Raw genomic sequence first — 19,364 nt, forward strand, 5'->3', positions numbered from 1 at the left:
ATGCCAGTGGATTCTGTTCAGTGTTGCTGTTTCTGCTATGGACAGAGCTATTTTGATAGATTTTTAAATCTGTGGTCATAGAAATAAGTGGTGGTGAATTTTCCTTGAATCCTGAGGCCCAAGGCCCTCCCAGTGAAAAATATATTTCATCATTCTCTTCCAAAAGTCCATATATGTAGCAAGAACAGATATAAAAAGGAACCTTTAAACATACTGGTATATGAGCAAAGTCCTCTTCCCTAATGTAGTAATAATAATAGTAGCCTTTATTAAGATCCTTTCCTAATGTTCCCTATAGATGCAGAGCAGAGGGTGAAGTAATGGTAGGGCTGATTTGGGATTTTATATATAGAAAGAGCTAAACTCTTTTTATAACTCCTGAATAGGGCTTCAGTCACAGCCACAACCTCTACTTTTAAAGCATGTCTTTCCTAGTTTAAATTAGCACATTTGTTACTTTACTCAAGAAGATTGGATCAGTTCTTACCTGCTCCAAAAATCAAGCCAGCTTCCCACCACTACTTCTTTTAAAAATAGTTCCGATTTACTCAATCAGAATACAGCTCTTATGTTCCTAATCAGGATAATTGAGAAGAGCAAAGAATAGAGCTACCCCGTGTAGCATCAACATAATGCAGTTATAGTGTGATTTATATCCTAAAGGGTAGGATAAGCTTTCAGCAGTCTAAAAGGTTAGATTCATCAAAATATCTGTCTCTACCTAACTTGATCATGTTGGTCTGGATGTTGGGCATATAACTGTCAAACCAAAGGCTATCTTAGCTCATTTAATTTTCCGTTTCCTGGGCTTTGGCACTTAGTATAATGCTATATCAGAGCTGAGCAGGGGAAGTGTTAGACCGTGCTTCAAAATAAAATATAATCCTGCTGCTTGACTGTGCCTTATTGTTCCCCACAACATCTATCACTGTCACAAACCTAGCGTTGTTTGTTACAAGGAGGGTAGTGTCACTGAAAGCTTCTCCTCCAGCGAGATGGTTTGCCTTGGCCCCTTGTTTGTGTTCCCTTCTGTTTGTGTTCCCTTCTCTGTAACTAATCTCACTGACTAATGAAGGTCCCTTTCTCTCTGTCTCTGTTTTAGGCTGCCGGCCCTTCCTCAAGATATATCAGGCAATGCAACCGGTCTACACATCTGGAATCTAGTAAATGGAGTTGGCATTATTTTCTTGATTTCCAGCACTCAGAGTTCTTCTCAGTCATGATGCAAATCAGAGTAGAACTTTTCATGAGCTTTGCGGTAGAGGTGGTGTCCTGTAGACCTTGTTCTGCATGTTATTCTGAGCTTTGCTCTAGAGCAGTGTTGTCCAAACTTGGCCACTTTAAGATGAGTGGACTTCAACTCCCAGAATTCCCCAGCCAGCATGCTGGCTGGGGAATTCTGGGAGTTGAAGTCCACTCATCTTAAAGTGGCCAAGTTTGGACAACACTGCTCTAGAGTATGTGGCTGGAGCAGAGACTCGTGCTGTGCCTGGGGGCTGCATTTGTTATTGTTGTTATTACTACTACAAGCAAGCATATAATGGGCCTCAGGAGACTTAGCAGCTCTGTCCTCAGCCTTTCCCAGTCTTCTCTTCATGGCTTTCAGCTTAATTTTATTTATGCATTTTTGCTTACACTTATATACTGCCTTTCCCCTAAAGAACTCCAGATACTTACATTGGATTATCTCTCATTGTATTTAAATTTAAATACATATTTAAATTCTGAGGTAGGTTGGGTTGAGAAAACGTTATTGGCCCAAAGTTATCCAGAGAGAAAATAGCACATTGTCTTTGTGTGAAACAAGACTTCATTGATTAAAGTTTTTTCCCCTTCTACCTACCTAAATTTAAATCAACCATTTAATAATCAGTTTGATGTACATGTACAATCAATCTTCATGAAAGCTTTATTGAATAAAAATGTGAGATAGTTATTTTTATTGCTTTCCCTCCCATTCAAGTCAGCAAATGTACCATTAAATCATAATCCCATCAATTACAATTTACCTTGGCTTATAATTGACCAACTAAAATTGAATTTATTCAATGAATTTTCTTAGTGAAGCTCTGGTAACAATGGAGAAGCAGCAAGATATTGGATGAAATGAAGGTTATGGCAAACCTTTGTCTATGTACATGCAAGAAAATTCTTGCTTCTGACGTATTCACATGCAAAACAGAAAACTTAGAAGTGGAAATGCTGACCAGGTCCAGATATACCAACTGCTTATAGTATATTCTGGAGTAGATTGCATGAAGAGTAGACGCAACAAAATTTGGTAAGGGCATTCCTGGAAAGCCATATTTTTGTGGATCACCACCCTTTTCAGAATAGAAACTGTTTGCTACAGCTATCTACTGGATCAGTCTCCAGTGCTGATCTCAGCAGATCTAAGCAGTCTTTTAGGATCAGTAAAAATGATTTAGCAACTGTAGCACAAAACGAAAGTGGAAACACCAGAATGGCAGACTGGTTCCTTCTTTTAAGAAAAAATTCTTCCAGGAGTTCAAGGAGTTCTATACAGCAGTCCCTTCTCCAATTCTTTTTCCCCAAACAACCGTGAGGAAGAGTAATTGGCCCAAAGTCACCCAGTGACTTGAAACCTGGGTTGTCTTGGTCCTGCTTTGACACTTAACAACACCACACTGGCTGTTGCCTGGACATGGCAGATGGAACGACATCTCAGCTCTTGAGGGGCTTTGATTGTCTTCCACATTTATCTTCTTTCTTCTTCTTTATAGTAATGTGCAGGGAGACAGCCAGACGAGCATCTGTATCACCATAGAACCAGGACTCCTCTTAAAGGGAGATATTTTGGTAAGAGTCAAGCAAGACTTTTTATGTTTTCATTTTTTACCACTGTGGGGCTTTGGTTCATAAAATATAGCTTCAGTTGGCCACCCCATCTAGAGATTCCAGAATAGAAGGCTTAAGAGATTCACAGATTCATCCCAACCTGTAGTCCGCAATCCATGAACTCAGGAAGAATTCACAGTCTTTGTGGGGAAATGCAGAGAAATGATGTCTTTGTAGCACAAATGGGTTCAAGTATAGTATTCCTGCAGATGGTTAGAATCGTTCATATTTCCAGGTAGGTCCCCGTTTGATGGCATGCTTCATTTTGTTCCCTCTACCCCTGTAATGATATATGAGAAAGACCTTGAGAGAGGGGGGAAGAGATGCTGCCTGGGGAACGATCAGATAAAAGGGGGAGAAGCCCACATCTACATAATGGGCAGAGAAAGAAACTTAGAAAGGACCCACCCTAACTTATCAGGCTGCAAAAAGAGATGGCGGGACATTTGTACTTTCAGACTTGCAAGATTCCATTAATATAGCCTTACAATAAAGGAGAATTAGCCCATCTGGTCATGTTTCCTGTCTGGTCTACCTGGGGAGGCTGACAAACCCCTTTTTCTCTGGCAGTTGAAGTGCTATCACAAGGAATTCCGTAGCCCGACTCGGGATGTAATCTTTCGGGTGCAGTTCCACACCTGTGCCATTCATGATTTGGCTATTGTCTTCAATAAGGAGGATCTGGATGATGCCTTTAAAGGTAAAAGCAGTTTTGTTCAAGAAAAGAAAGTGGAGAGTGACATGTAGTAATAAAATGCATTACACTTTTTGTGGGGGCCATTTTAACCAAGTTGTAGCTTTTCTAGAATGGTCCACACTATGGTACAGAGGTGTGCTAGGGAGGAAGAATCAGTATTTTTAGCATATCTTCAGATCAGAAGACATTCCACTTTATCTAGTGGGTACTTGTGAGAAGTTCAGATACAGATTTGTAGGTACTGTAGCCGTAACCATTTATTTATATATATCAAACTTGTCACTGTCCATCTCGATAAAATGACTCTGGGTGGTTTACAAAGCGGTTAAAATCAATTAAAATTACAGTATAAAATAATCCTAAATAAATAGAAAATAAATATAATCCCAGGACAGATGTTAAAATTGGCAGTAACTCGGGGAACTTCATCAAGGTGCCAGCTACCCCCAAGATTGGGTAAGATTCTTGTCACCCCACACAAGCTGGCAGAGCCAGGTCTTCTGGAAAGTGGGGAGGGTAGGGGCCCGTCGCACCTCTGGGGGGAGAATATTCCAAAGGGTGGGGGCAATTACATGGCATTCCACTGATTTATCTTTTCACGTTCAGATACTGTATGTAGTTTTCAATCATGTTAATTCAGATATATCTGAAACGTACTGAAGTTGGTATTTAGACTTACGTTTTTTTTTCCTTTCCTTTTCTTTATATTGCCATCTCTGTCTTGTTTTTGTTTGCTGAATGGTACTTCAGTTGGTCATCTTCATATTGTATGATATAAGTATTTGTCCAGAAGTCTGTAAAAGCAGTTTAGGAGGTTTTTAATTTTTTCCCAAGCTTTTATGGAGCACTGAAATATCAGACAGCAGACCTTGCTCTAATTGTTCTGCCAGTAGTGGACAAAAATCAGCACTTGAGGAAATAATGATCATATGGCTGTCAGCCATTCCAGGGGCAATTCTATCCAAAAGGAAATGCTTGGCTCCACTAGAAAGGGGGAGGTCTCCTGTGCCTTATTAATAATCTCTGCCTCCCTGCCACTATAGTTGAATTCAGGCTTGGCATCCCCAGCTGGTCCAACTTCATCTAGTCTTCCCAGAACTTTCTTTCTTACCTCTGCTTAGATACTGATTGTACCACCAATGGCCTTGTATGTTTCAGTTCAGGCATAGGCCACTCAGTACTGCCTCTTCTGTTCACATAACATTTTAAACATCTCTACTGAGTACCATTTTGTCTTCTTTTTTTAAAAAAAAAAAAATCCAGATGAGCGATTTCCTGAGTATGGGAAGGTGGAATTTGTATTCTCCTATGGTCCTGAGAAAATTCAAGGTATTACTTTTTTCTTATAGTCAACCCTTGGTACTTAGCACTTCCATTTGCTTTCCTCCTTTCACCCCACCCCATTTACAGGCCTCAGAAATTGTACACTTGTTGTTTTGTTAAACTTACTGCCATGAAAGGTAGCCTGCTACAATTTCCTCATCTTTCCCCTGTATCAGTACTGAAAGATTCAAAATCCATAGTAGAGTCACTGTGAGCAGATAGCTGCTGAGTCACCAGATGCTGTAAGTCCTCACAAAGAGACTGCCATTTCCCTTTGCCTGGCGAATTGAAACTCCATTCATTATGTTCCTGAGTAGCCACTATTGATTCTATTCTTACAGTAAACAGGGAGGTCCTTTCCTGTGTAATAGTTCCTTGGTGTATATACTTCCTTACTCCTTGGCCAAGTTCTTTGCGCATCGCTTTGATTCTAGATATTCTAGATATGGTTCCTGCCCTAGCTTCATGATCTTGGCTCTCTTCCATATGGTGTATTTATGACCCATTGAACCTGCTACCCTTTTATTTTATTTCTTATGATTTTTCTTCTCTGCTTTATCATGTTACTGTTTTTTTCCTCACTGACCCCACACCAAAAGCTTTCTTGCTGAAATTATGCGGTCTTTGCTCCTCAGGCATGGAACATCTGGAGAATGGCCCAAGTGTCTCAGTGGATTACAACACTTCAGATCCACTCATCCGCAGAGATTCCTATGAGAACTTCAATATACGTCGTGAGGACAGCATGGACGGTAGGTGGCACAGACTGCCATTGCACATAACCCAGCTTTCAGGCACAAACTGCTTATGCACCATCTGAATAGATAACATCTTCATGCAAGCAGGCATTTTTTCCTTTACTTCCATTGTACGATTAGCAGATGTTTTGTGTTTTCTGAGTTGCATAAGACTAATATTGACACCATCTTATGTCGCTTACCATCTACACTTGGTACAGCAAATCAGGAGAGCTACTTCCGCTGGGTTATGCAGAAGAACTGCAGCAAAAGACTGAGGTGCATCATGTTTCTTAGTCCTAGCACAGCTTCATGCAGTTTTTTAAAAAGTGATTTATAACACAGTGGCTAGAATTAAGAGGACCCTGTTCTGTTTTTCCTAAACAACATTCACAAAAGGGGTTCAAGAGGCATTTTTAGCACTCTGTGTGAAATTCCTCTTAGGAGGCAGAAATCAGTTGGAGAGAAGTATGGAGGCAAATGCTGGTGTCCACAGCTCATGGAAATATACTTTGTAGGAGAGCTCATTGCCTTGAGCTCTGCATCTAGGAGAATCCTTTTGAATTTGATTCATTTACTCTTTGCTTCTCCTGTAGAAGAGCAATGGACTACTGCCGCAGTGGTGGCTTATATTGCTGAGGGCCAATATTAACTGAGCCCAGAAAGCAAAGCTTGGCCGCAGCATTTCATTTGCCTTGTTTTTTTCAGTTGCTAAGTCACGACTGCTCCTGTCGCTGCCCCCATGCATAGTAGAGGCTCCATCCTGGGCAGCCTGTCTTGGAGCCAGTGCAGAAAGAGGAATGGGGAATGGTGGGAACAGATGTATTTTCTGGACAGCATGAAGGTCACAGGCTGCTGCCTGAGGAACAGATGGCATGAGTCAAATGTTTGCAGAGTGCCAGAGTGGTGTGTATGATAAGTCACAGAAAGTAAAGCCAAGATGTTCCGAGGAGTCTGTCACCTGAGTCCTCTGAATGAGCAATGGGTTCTGAAGAAACAAGGTGCCCCATGTTCCTATGGGATAGAGAAACTGAGTTTGTGATCCTGAAACTGAACAGAATAAATGTCATTGTTTCCCTCCCGTCTTTTCTTCTTAAGCAGGGTCTGAAAAAGCTGGCATGGGGTAATTTCTAGTCAAATAGCAGAAAATGGGAATGCAGGCTTGGGTGTGTAATGGATGTTCACTATGAGCCTGTCCTGCTGCTGCTGCTGCAAAAACAGATCGCCATTCTATCCACTTTTTCAAACAACAAGATTTCAGTGTTTTTTACTTGGCTGGGCTGCTAAAACCAAGGAAAGATTTTGCTTAAAGTTTTTTTAAAAATATGAAATGTCCTTGTGTCTAACTAAGCAGGAAAGAAGACAACTCACTGCAGAGAAAGAAAATTCATTACCTCATGATCTTTGGCACTAAGATTTAGCCTTCGCTTAGCTCACCCAGAGAAAATCTCATTAGTTGTTTTCTTCAGCAACAAGGATGATGATGATGATGGTTATTATTATTAATCTACAGTTAGATTCACAGTCTAAAGACTGGTAAAAACTTAATAATTCAAGTCCCAAGAACATTATTATTATTACGATTGGTCGCACAGTCAGCCAGAAGTTTAGACTGGATTTGGCATTTTTATCCACCTGTTGAGTCCTTCCCAAGGACCTGGGGTAGGCAGATGTTGTTTGATGGTGTTAAAGATATCATTGCAGGATGTAAGCTGTTCCAAGTAAAGCTGCCTTTTGCAATTCACTGATGGTGATTTTGTCAATGCCGATGGTGTTCAAGTGGCACTCCACATGTTTTGGGATTGCACTTAAGGCACCTATAACTATTGGTACTATCTTTGCTTCCTTTTGCCATAGTCATTCTATTTTATTATGGTTGGTTGCACATTCAGCCAGATGTTTAGACTGGATTTGGCATTTTTATCCACCTGTTGAGTCCTTCCCAAGGACCTGGGGTAGGCAGATGTTGTTGTTTGATGGTGTTAAAGGTATCATCTATTATTACTATTACTATTACCACCCAGGCATCCAGTACAAGTTGGATGCTGGTCTAGAGAAAAAGGAATGAGACTAAATCTCTGCAGCTATATTAATGTGTGCAATTAGCTAAAATGACTAGGAGAAGAAGAGAATTCCATTTTAGCATCTCTGTTGGCAAGCAACGATCAACCCAAACACCACAAGGAAACAGAATATTTGAAAAGCAATCAAGATAAAGCACTTTCAATAAAACACTTTGATTCTTATAATAAATGACTATTAATAAGCATAATAATGAAGGATTTAATGCATAGTGGTATGAATACTGTGAATGCTACCATAATTACTCATTAACTGAACTGAAAAAATGGAAAACTAAGTGGCTTATGTTGGCCTATTTAATTAAGGATGCACATTTTCTCAGTTTATAACATGTGCGTACTTTGAAATGGGAGTTGATTGTGCTTCCATTTGAATCTCAGAGATGACTACAAGGGATCATAATGCAATGGTATTTTTTTCCTGGAAACTTAAGAGATTCATATTATTTACACACACATGAACATGCGCACATCTGTTCTTTCAATGAAGACAATTAATCCCATGCTTGTGGATCACCTTTCGCTACTACATACGTAGATATATACATCCCCATCCCTTATGAGTTATGCAGATTGCAGGAAAGGAGTAAGAACTACTATGCCAAAGATTAAAGGCCTGAGATAAGCAATTCCACTTTTCAACATATCAGTATCATTCCCCTACAGATCTCTAAAATGCCCCTTCCAGCCTTCTCTCACTTGTTTAATCTCAAATCATTTAATCATTGTTATTTTAAATTCCATACAGTCTGCTGAATGCTCCTTGTTTAGCCCACTTCATTTTGAAAACCATTTTTTAAAATTTCCATCCAGATCACTGATTTTTCTCTTTTAATGTTAACTGTTTGTTCACACTCTGACTACATTCTTTGCAGCTGTTTTTTTCTCTATACGCATTATATGATATCATTCTTTCATTCTCATTTTTTGCAAAGATAATTCTCTTATATGCATTTTTCCCTCAAGCATAACCTCCTTCACTTCATCATCCACCAACCATTTTTCTTCTTTTCTTAGCATAATTCTCTTGCACTCCATAATTTAATCCTTTTTATTTTGTTCCAAGCAACTTCCATATCCTCTTTTCTTATATTCAATTTTCATCCATTCTGTTAGGATTAGAAGATTAATCTCTCTTCTAGCCACATAAAGTTGCAATTACGATTGAGGTGGCTCATAAGGTAACTGAAACCAAGGCTAAGTTTATTATACATTCAGAGCTTCTCATCATTTTTATATCCTTGACTAATTTTCTCATTCTTTCACCACAAACAAATAAATCACATTTTTAGATGTATACTCCTTCCTTTGCCATGTGTCTGTATGAATAGACTAATGCTTAAACCACGTATTAAAAATAAGCATCATTTTCTAAGCAGATACTCACCAAATCGTCACCATTCTTATTCATTCTGGGGTCCCTAAATCACTTTTCCTGAACTTTCTAATCTCATTCTCATCTCATCTCATTCATGTTGTCTAGCAAAAAAAATCACACAATTTGCAGAATTTTCCCAAAACTCATTTCTGGTTCTTACATTATCAGCATTTGTGGGACTGTAACATGCCACTATCTCCATCCTATGGATTCCTACTGTCATAGGCACCCACAACAATGCTGATGACACTACTGCATAATTCCTGTCATACAGTTTAGCTTTTTTTCATTGAGAATTAAAGCTATACCTTGAGTTCCCCGCATCATCTGCACTCCACAAAATCAGCCCTCTAAGACCACAAATCAGATTTCTTCCGCTCAAATCCTCAGGAACGGCTTATTGTCCTTCCCTCTTCATATAGTAGAAAAAGAACACTGTTATATTTTCTGTTTTGAAACAAGGAACCTCTCAGTTTTCTTTGTCCTTGTTCTTTCCTCAAAGCAAAAAAAACATGTAAGAGGACTGACAGCCCTGTGTCTAAATGGCTATTGAAAAACAGTATATCCAAAACAGTATACAGTGGTACCTCAGGTTACGAACGCCTCTGCTTATGAACTTTTCGGGTTACGACCAGCTCCGGCCGCAAAAATTTACCTCGGTTTGCGAACTCCGCCTCAGGGTATGAACCGGATCTGCGGCCATTTTCCGCCCGTGACATGTGGTCCGCGGCCATTTTCCGCCCGTGCCACGTGGTCCGTGGCCATTTTTCCGCCCGTGCCACGTGGTCCACAGCCGTTTTTCCACCCTGCCGCGCGGTCCGCAGCCCTTTTTCCACCCTGCCGCGTGGTCCGCGGCCGTTTTTCCGCCCTTGACGCATGGTCCGCGGACGCCGGAACGGATTAACGGTAATTACATTGAACCTTATGGGAAAATTTGCTTCGGGTTGCGAACAAATCGGGTTGCGACCAGAGTCACGGAACGGATTAAATTCGTAACCCGAGGTATCACTGTATTTGGATGCAGTTGAGCTTTGGGCAGAACAAAAGGGAATCGTTTAGGGGACAATATTTAGATGAAGATTTCTACAGATTAATAGAAAGAGCCTTCAGCCCATTTTCAAAAAGCATTGACTTCAGTTTATGGACATACTTTATGTAGAAATGTTCAGACAAGGGGGAGCAGCAAAGCCTGTTTTATTTGTCAGTGCTGAATAGCCCCCATAACATTGCCCTGGAATGTTCAGGTGTAGAACTCATTCTATTCCCTTGTCAGGTCACAAAGCTTCCCATTCAAAGCATTTGATCTTGTATGTAAAGAAGCATTAATAATAATGGATGGGTTGTGAAAGTTTCTGTGAGTCTGTGCGTGACTTCAGATATTTATGGCTTGTGATAAGTTTCAGGAGACAGTATGAAGGCAATGACTGGATCTTTATTGGTTAATTCTGAACTTTCATTAATGACAGTTATCTTTGTGTGACAGTTAAATAAAAAGCATTTCAGATGAATTGGACCAAAAATCTGTTTCAAGGATTTTGGTTCACTTTCCTGCGGCATTTGACACTGGAGACTTTCTACTTAATTTCTAAAGGTTATGAGCAAAAGTGATGAGGGGCTTGTTTTGTGTTAAAAAAGTGAACAGACATTCCTCTGGGTAGTGATGCTAACTCCATCACCTTCATTGAACAACATTGTATATACTTTTTGTAAAATCAAAGAACTGCATCACAACATTTGAAAATGTGCCAAATTGGAAATTGTATTGCAGTTCATTTATTTGGCTGGAATGTGTGAATTTCTATGGAAATGCAAGCCACACCAATTTTGCCTCTATCCAAAGCAAATAATCTGAAGCTTCCTGTGCTTCAGGTATTATGTAATGTCTGAAATGCTCTGAGAGCAGCAGAAATATATGAAGGATGTCAGCAAATGATCTTTCTGATTAACAACGTTTCCCAGTTCCTAGCCATTTCCCTGGCTTTTAGTGAACATGTCTCTCTCTCTGTATTCTGTCTTGTAGAAGCTCTTTGAAAAAGAAGAAACATGGTCAGCACAGGGGGACTGAAAGTGGGAGGCAGAACGTGGATTATTTATGATTTTCTTGCCTTATTAGATCAGGGAATTAAATACTATCTTTCTGGTCCCTCAGGAATAAGCATGAGTTTGGTTGTTGGTTGTGAAGGGCTGGCATAAATCTGAACAAATCAGAGCAAAAATGGACAGATGGGAGCTTCTCTCCCAAAACATGTTCATGTGAAAGGCCCAAAGAGCATGGCTTGCATAAAAGAGGAATGGCGCTTTAATTCTCAAAGTACAATATTCTTCCAGACCCTGCACTTTAAGGGAAGCTGAGCTGGGATAGATGTAAAAGCTTATGTTTAATTTCCTGCTGCACACTGGAAGATCAGAAGCCTGTTCAGGCCATTTGTCTGTGAAATGTGAATCTGCAGGATTTTCCTTAATGAAGCCGGAGGACTCAACAAAAGGACAGAGGAATGAACTTTGATGGAGGTTGATTATCAAAGACTGAATTACCTATTTCTGTTGTAGTACAAATTATCTACAACCAGCAATCGCTGTCTGGCTGTAAGCTGCTTTCTTTGCAGACTGGAAACTGTCAGCTTGCAGGTGATATGTTACAAATGCTAGCAAAAAACTCTCTTGTCTGGACTCACATTTAGCACAATTCTATCTACTCTGCCAGATAATGGATTTGCAGGGTCTTAAATTAACTTTTCCCAGCCTGGGACCCGCCAGATGTGTTAGTTTACAACTGCTGTCATTTCAGTGACTGCGATGATTGGGGATAATGAGAGTTGTTACGCAACAGATCTGGATGGTGCCAGATTTGAGAATACAGTCTTAAAGATAGTAGATCCAAGATTTCCTGCGATGACTGAACGTGAGTGTTTTTTTCATGCAAGATGTGGTCATGCTGTTGGAATGGATTTTCACTCTCCTGGTACACCTCAAATCTTCTCTGACTGTTGGGAGAATTCCCTAGAACAGATCTGGGTTTGCATGGGAGGTGCATGAGAAGAAGAAGAGGAACTATTGCATGAAAGGAAGTCTGTGGCTACCACAATGGATGTTTGTACTGCATTATCCTTTACTCTAGCTGCACACTGCAAAACAGCAATGACTATTATCTTTGAAAACAGGCCAGAAAATAATAAATGACAAGTGAAGAGATTTCTTAGTTAAAAGGTGTCCTTAAAACTATGAAGATGCAGCTGTTCCACAGCTTCAGATTCCAAAGCTATGAATGTTACATATCAAGGTGACTTTAACTAGTATATAGCATTTCCAGGTCTAGAGAGAGAAACCCCATATCGAGTCTGGGGAAAAACTCCAGGAATTTTCAGGTAAAAGTCAAGAACACATGGGGATATTGTGTCTGACTAGAAAAAAGACCTGAAGCTTACAGCTCTTATCAGTTTAGAGTTTGCAACTTTTGAGAAACGCCACCCTTTTAAGTTTAAGTTCCCACTATATTTTCTTTCTCCAAGGCAAGTATCTCATTCCTCTCTGCTACTGGCAAGTTGTTTCATTTCTTTTGCAAATGCATTTTGGGCATGATAATCCTGGTCATGTGACTGGGGCAATGCCAATGACATTCCCAAAGGAAGGTTCACCACAGATGCTGCATTGTTTTCTACAGCTTGTCCTATTCCATCTGGGTCCTGGGAGGGAGGCTGAGTCTGGTCCCATACCTGTTTAAGTACCCCTTTTAACTTGATGCAGTTTCATTTGTGAAACTCACAGACGGCATTGAACATGGGAGGACTAAATGAACAGAAATCATACCAGCCTATCAGAGTACCAATGCAGATGTGCCGTAGATTCAGAAAACAGAAAACAGTGGTTCAGAAAATTGCCCCCTTTCCTTCTTTCTTGGGAAGACGCTGCCAATAAATGCCAAACATTTGGGACTTTAGAATTTCAACAAGTGATTAGCACTGAGTTTATATATCATGAAGTTTATAATGTGTTCTGTAATCACAAATTCTAGAAGGTTACAGTCTGGCATAGTGAATTAACAATACTTAAGAATGCTGTGGGATTTAAAATACTGTAAGTAGAGGAATGCACAAGAACTCACTTTGTCAGAAGCACTGAATTGTTGATTAGTTCACAAGTTCTGTCATATATTACAAATCACAGTGGGATTCTCTCCCCTCCCCCTTGCCATCAAAAATACGTCACCACAAACTAAGCTTTGGTGCTAATCAAAGCTACCATGGCCTTAATATATAAGTGCTGTGGAGAAACCTCATCGTTTTTTAGGGATTGGTCTGGAAAGGTAGCTTTCAAACAGTTCAATGAAAGAAAATACATTTTCTTGAAAGTTTAGGGAAAGTAACTGGATTTAGACACTCCACAGGGGTAAACATATTGATCTGCTGTAGCAAAAAAACATCTTACGTAATATTGTAAAGGCAGTGGTTTATATCCCACTGCGATAGTTCAGGCATTTAATAGAAGAGGCTTTTGTTCAGAAAAACTTTTGCTTTTGATAGTTTAATGTTTGCCACAGGACTTTTTGATTTTCTATCTGTAAAAAAAAAAGCAAAAAAAAAAAGCAATTGAGCTAGTTAATATGGGGAACCAGTCCAGTAGTAACTTGACCATACAAAAAGGTAGTTTTAGCTGTCAGCCTGATTCATCCAGCAGCATGGGCCTCGGCGGATTTTTCAGTTTACCATAACCTGTCTTTAACTGTGGCCTTTAGGTGAGTAAATTGAGAAAGAAGCAGTTGGGGGGACAGTGCACTCCAATCCTAGAAACCGCCCTCCATATTTCAAGAAGAACACAAAACCCTTTGCAGGTATAACTGCTTCGTAAGATCCTTCGACAACTCCCAGGCTTGTTCCTCTGAAATGCTGGATTAGTGGGTTGAAGAATGTATCTCTGCTACAGCCATGACAGGCTGCCAGAAGCAATCACTCTTGTTGCACTCTAATTATCAAGTGGTATCATGCCAACAGGCATTCCTGCCAGGAGAGCTTGCTGCGAGGCAGGCAACAGCACAATTTCTTGTATCTGTATGCCTTGAAGGGTTTTTGTTCATGCTGACTGAGGGATGACCCTGTACTCTTCAACGTGTATTTATCCTCAGCTGCCAGTTATGTGCAAATGGCTAACAATATTCCTATCATTGAGCAATCTCATGAAACATTACCTTGAATTTTAGTATTTTCTCTGTCTAGGTAGGAGTTGTAGTTTAATTAAAGACTCCTTCTTTCTCTCATTTAACTCTCATGAAAAAACAAGTGTGGAATCGTTTATAGAGTGATGAAGAAAGACTGAGGAATTGCTGGTTCAGATTCCCCCAGTCAGCCATGAAATTTACTAGGTGACCTTAGAATAGTCACTATATATTAGTCTAGCCTACTTCCCTGGATTGAAGATCATGTAGGAGGAGAGGACATGTATGCCAGCTTGAGCTATCCTTGGAAAAAAAGGCAGGGATGCATTGATTTATGTACAAGCATCTGTAAGCATTATATATCTGGATACCACGTTGTACACCCAAGAAGGCCCAACAAGTTGGATTGCCCGATAAAAACAAAATGAGCAGTAGTTTTGCTAGTTATTATTTGGAGATGGCACATTTTATTGGACTTCCTTAACCCTTTTGAATAGATACTAAACAAGCTGTATATTTAGTTTTTGATTAAACTGTAAGCTGAGTGATCAGATACATTGCCCTGTTTCTTGCTTGGCATTTATGGGAACAACTTTAGCATTTTCTTGTGTAGAAGGCAGGATTTATGATTTATTTCAAGTACTTCTTTGGAGTTGGGTTTCAGCAAATTGAATAACGTGGGCACGATCTATATTGTTGTTATCTCTTACTCTATGGGAGCTGCCAAGAATTATTTTTGATTGCGCCAGCATACAAGTATGTTTAATAATTAAATAAAACAGATCTCTTCAGAATGCTGTAAACCTGACAACTTAAAATGCCAAATGGTTCTCAGCTGTTTGGATGAACATTTGTCCTCTGATTTACAGTATTTACCATTCATTTTGCAAGTGTGGTATCACACGGTATACCAAGTATATGAAGTACACAGTATACCAAATATCACACCGTGCAGCAAGATTTGCAGTATGATGTAGGCCTGAACAGCTGTTGCAACCTCATGGTTGGTCATTATGAAAAAAAAGAAAGAAATAATACAACTTCCCCATCTAATGTTTCCTTTATGGTGCAAAATAGAGGGATCACCTGGTGTCCTATTTTCTGTCTCTGCAGTATTTTGCTGCCGTTACGTGCACAAAAGGAGTAAGGTAGAATAACCAAGACAGCTCCCTTTGGGACTGTCTGTGTTAATTATCCACAGTATAGTTTCCAGTGGTTTTGGAAAGTTCTGCCCATTTTGATATCTATAGAAAATGTACATTCTTGCCTGTTGTTCATATCTTTCTTCTCCCTGCTTTTGCCTGATAAATGTTTTTGATGTCTGCTGATGTTTTGCAATTAAACATCAAGCTATATTTTTTATTAGCTGTACTGGGTGGCGCATATGCTTGCTCTGATTGACTGGGAATGTGCTGGGTCCACACTCAACTGGAAATTACCCACAGTAATTCTCCAACATTTTCAAGGCCCCAGAGAGACATAGTAAAGCTTGGTAATTTTGCCTGTAACATAACAAGCAAAGGATTTAGAACTGCCTGATGCACAAAAAATTCAACATAAAAAGCTGCTAACCCAGGAGTAGCTTGTTACATCAATTGTCCTGTGAAGATTGTGTTGTGCATTCTCCGATAATCTTACATACATATTAAGAAACGATGGCCTGTCCTAGCTTTCTTATACATCCTCACGTACATATTGATATTGCAATATGCTGATAGCTTACAGAATTGTTTTCCATTTAAAGATTTCATCTTATGTGAAATGGCCACAAGAAAAGAGTGAATGGAGAATTTCCACTAGATGGAATACCTGTAACTCCCACAATTTTGGATGCTGTGAAACATGTTACTTGGCCCCAAATGCCAATTCTGCAATCCCCTGCCAAAATATATTACACATTAAATCTGTGACTCACAACACTCATGAAGATTGTCTGAGATTATACAGATAGAGATTGTACATTTTCCAAAATAAATTTGATTTCTAGAAGTGCATACATAATAAAGAGTTCAAAGAAGAGAATGTTAAACCTTCTGGCTTTTCAGAATAAACAGAACATCTCTTCTGTGTACTTTGGAGACATCCTTGATGAATGAAAGTGTGTGTACTGTACATATTTTTTTTGCTAATTGACATATTTGTGCCATGAACTCATACAATAGTTGTTCATATCCATCCATCCATATTTTTCAGCCAGGCACTTTGCCCTGAGATATCTTCCATGCTTTCCTTGCTGAGTTCACACTGTTATTTACAGTCCAGTATGCTGATCTCTCCCCATTGTTGGTATCATCTTTAATTCACTAAGTTAAGTACTAACCTCCCTGTAAATCATGCCCCTTCACACCAGGGGAATGAAGAGTGGTAAGCAGAGCTATATCTGGTTTGTGAGTGAGGTCATGGCAGGTTGTGGCATGGAAAATACACACAACAGCTGCTTGAGACACAAGTATCTTGCCATTCTGGCTTGCTAGTACACATAGGGATATAAATATTGGCTTTAGGTAGGATTTCAAATGTTTTTGAGTATCACTATGGAACAGACATGCTTCATTCAAGTCCCCCTTCATACGTTTAAATGTCTTTCCCTGTGAAATGGAAACCATTATTATACTCTGTTTGTGGTACATGCCAGGATAAATCCCGTATGACCGTTGCTTTTCACATTTAGCATTTGTTGCTGGACATGCATATTGGAATGAGGATTCCTAGACTAAATCCAAACTCACAAAAAACCCCTCAGCCAAGTGCAACTGTTTTCATGGGCTGGGATGATAGCTAGAGGATGAAGAACCATCAGAGAAACTGGCTCAGATTCCTGACTCTGAAATTGAGCCTAACAGTCAAGCGCTGAAGAACTTATCCCAGGATCTGTATAGGAACCTTTTGACCAGCCTCACCCTTATAGCTTTTGTTAGAGCAAACTGCTGATTTAGAAGGTTCCATGTGCTGCAGTGAGTAGCCCTTTCAAATACTACCAAGAGAATCCCTTAGTTTGTATTAGGCAATACATATAGTAGTGTTGCAATAATTGATCCAAGTGGCCAAGCTTGACAGAGGGCTCACCCACTTGCTTTGGCTTTGAAATGCTCCACCTCCTGTTTTCACAACAGAGCCTCCCTCTTGGTGCCACTCTGTTGCTCAGGCAGGGCGAAGGTGATCTGGCACAAAAATGGTGTTTTTCATGGGAAAACAGAAAAATCCCTATGCAGATCATCTATGGTGCAGGGAGGAAGAGACCTCAGATAGTCAGGAAGGACAGCAACTCTGCTGGCCTGGTCCTAGTGGCAGAGGAAGTGGAATGCAGTGGGGGGAAAGCAGAACAGCTGGGATGCACCCAGGGAGATGAACTTCATTGATCAAGAGAAGGAACCTAAATGCAGATCATGCAGATATCTACAGATGATTATCACAAGTAAATAATGTGTCAGCCTTTTCTGTTCTTTACTTTTTTGTCATCTCGGGTTTTGTGTAATCTATTATGAATGAATCAGTCTTAGTGGCTGAGATACGTGTAGAAATTCAGACATACTAATCGCTGGCTGCCTCCTTACCTGTCACAATCTTTCTATGTTTATCAGCTACTTCTTATTTTTACTGGTTTCATTATTAAAGAAATATTTTTGTCAAACATGGCTCTCTGGAACCTCAGGAATATTAGCACCATAATTATGTCATTAAGAAGCATACATTTTTATCTGTATATATCACTTTTCTCTGTGAATTCAGGACAGCAACTTGGGTTTTGCTCCTCGTTTTAACTTCAGTAAAATAGCCTTGTTAGCGTCTAACACAAAATCACCTAGTGACTTCCACGGTTGAGTGGAATTTGAACTTGCACTTCCCCAATCTCAGCAAATGCAACGTTTAAAGAAACTGTTAAAAAAAATTAAAAAGAGATTGAGACCACATATGAAAACTTAGACAAGTAGTAAGACTCCCAATTCCCAGAGTTTGTTGAAACAGGGAAGTTTGTAATATACTGTAGTTCTTAACAATAAACTTAGCTGGTTTGGAGAGCCTCTTTGGGGAGTGAATTTCACCACGCGGAAGAAAATTGTAGCTACTGTCATCAATGAGTATGAGATGTTTCATGTTAAACTGGATCAAGGCCAATTAAGGCTATAAATGTTTTCACCACTACTTTGTGCTTGAAAACAAATTGGAATTATTAAAGTTCTCTTAACATAAGTGTTCTTTATTTGTGTTGCTAAGAACTAAGGAATTACAGTGAAAGCAACTGAGCTGTTCTAGAAAATCAGAGATTCAGCTCCTGTCTGTCTGTCTGCTGGCATCAATAATTTAGCAAAATTACTAAAATCGTCCAGAATTCAGATTGACACAGACCAAAATAATATATGATTTAACATATTTCTATTATTTAATTTATTTCCATACAAGTGCACCTCAAAGCAGTTTACTATCAAATTCAAAAATAATAATAATGAATTGTTTTAAATGATTTAAAATGCACACACAGCAGAGCTCCTCTGATGCAATGGAAGGACTGAGAACTGACCTGGTCTGTAACAGTAAGGGCAAGCTAGTCCCACATTAAATGTCAAAAAACAAAATGGTGAACTTTAGTATCATCCTCAAGTCACTATATTCTCTTGACCATCTGAATAAACTCAGAAAGATATTTCTATTAAAAATGCAAAGGAAGTTAACTGTATATAGATAATGTATTGATTGATTGTCTATTAAGTCCTGAACAGGAACCTCTGTCATTTATTAGCTAAACTATCCTGAATTTAATTCAAGCCACTTTCATGGACATAAAACTTCAGTCTGATCTCTTCTGCCATAGAGGGAGAAAATAAATCTGGCCTCAGTCATGTAGGTCCAGTAGAAATAGATGTTCCTTGGTGTTTATTTAAGGGACTTTATCCGTAAGACACCATATTTATCCTGTTTGTCCAGGGTTTTGTAGCTCTCTCATAAATAGCATGCAGGACAGACAAGAGCGGGAGCTCCTGTGAGTATCTTATTCATGTTGGGATACTGGAGAAATGGAAATGATTAAGGGACATTCATGGGATATAAGATTGAATATCAACAGACCATTCCTAGCAGCAACTTCAGTCACTGTGTATTTGTGGCCATCCTGTGTTGCTAGGCTGGGTTGGTTATCCTGGGA

General features: G+C 39.5%; 1 protein-coding gene across 14 annotated transcripts in view; it reads left to right on the top strand.

Moving 5' to 3' along the window:
- Positions 1–19,364, top strand: part of TNS1 (tensin 1) — a 325,093-nt gene that overhangs the window by 236,693 nt on the left and 69,036 nt on the right. For all 14 annotated transcript variants that reach the window (XM_088146384.1, XM_088146386.1, XM_088146388.1 and 11 more), the window contains 5 exons: positions 1,103–1,163; positions 2,745–2,820; positions 3,430–3,559; positions 4,820–4,885; positions 5,515–5,631. In XM_088146384.1, coding sequence (XP_088002510.1) covers positions 1,103–1,163; positions 2,745–2,820; positions 3,430–3,559; positions 4,820–4,885; positions 5,515–5,631 — 450 coding nt within the window. The remainder of the gene's footprint in view (positions 1–1,102; positions 1,164–2,744; positions 2,821–3,429; positions 3,560–4,819; positions 4,886–5,514; positions 5,632–19,364) is intronic.

The sequence above is a fragment of the Python bivittatus genome, unplaced genomic scaffold (assembly GCF_059951505.1).
Source record: "Python bivittatus isolate LINGU-HERP-01145 unplaced genomic scaffold, Pbiv_v1 ctg000480_np1212, whole genome shotgun sequence".
Classification (NCBI taxonomy): domain Eukaryota; kingdom Metazoa; phylum Chordata; class Lepidosauria; order Squamata; family Pythonidae; genus Python; species Python bivittatus.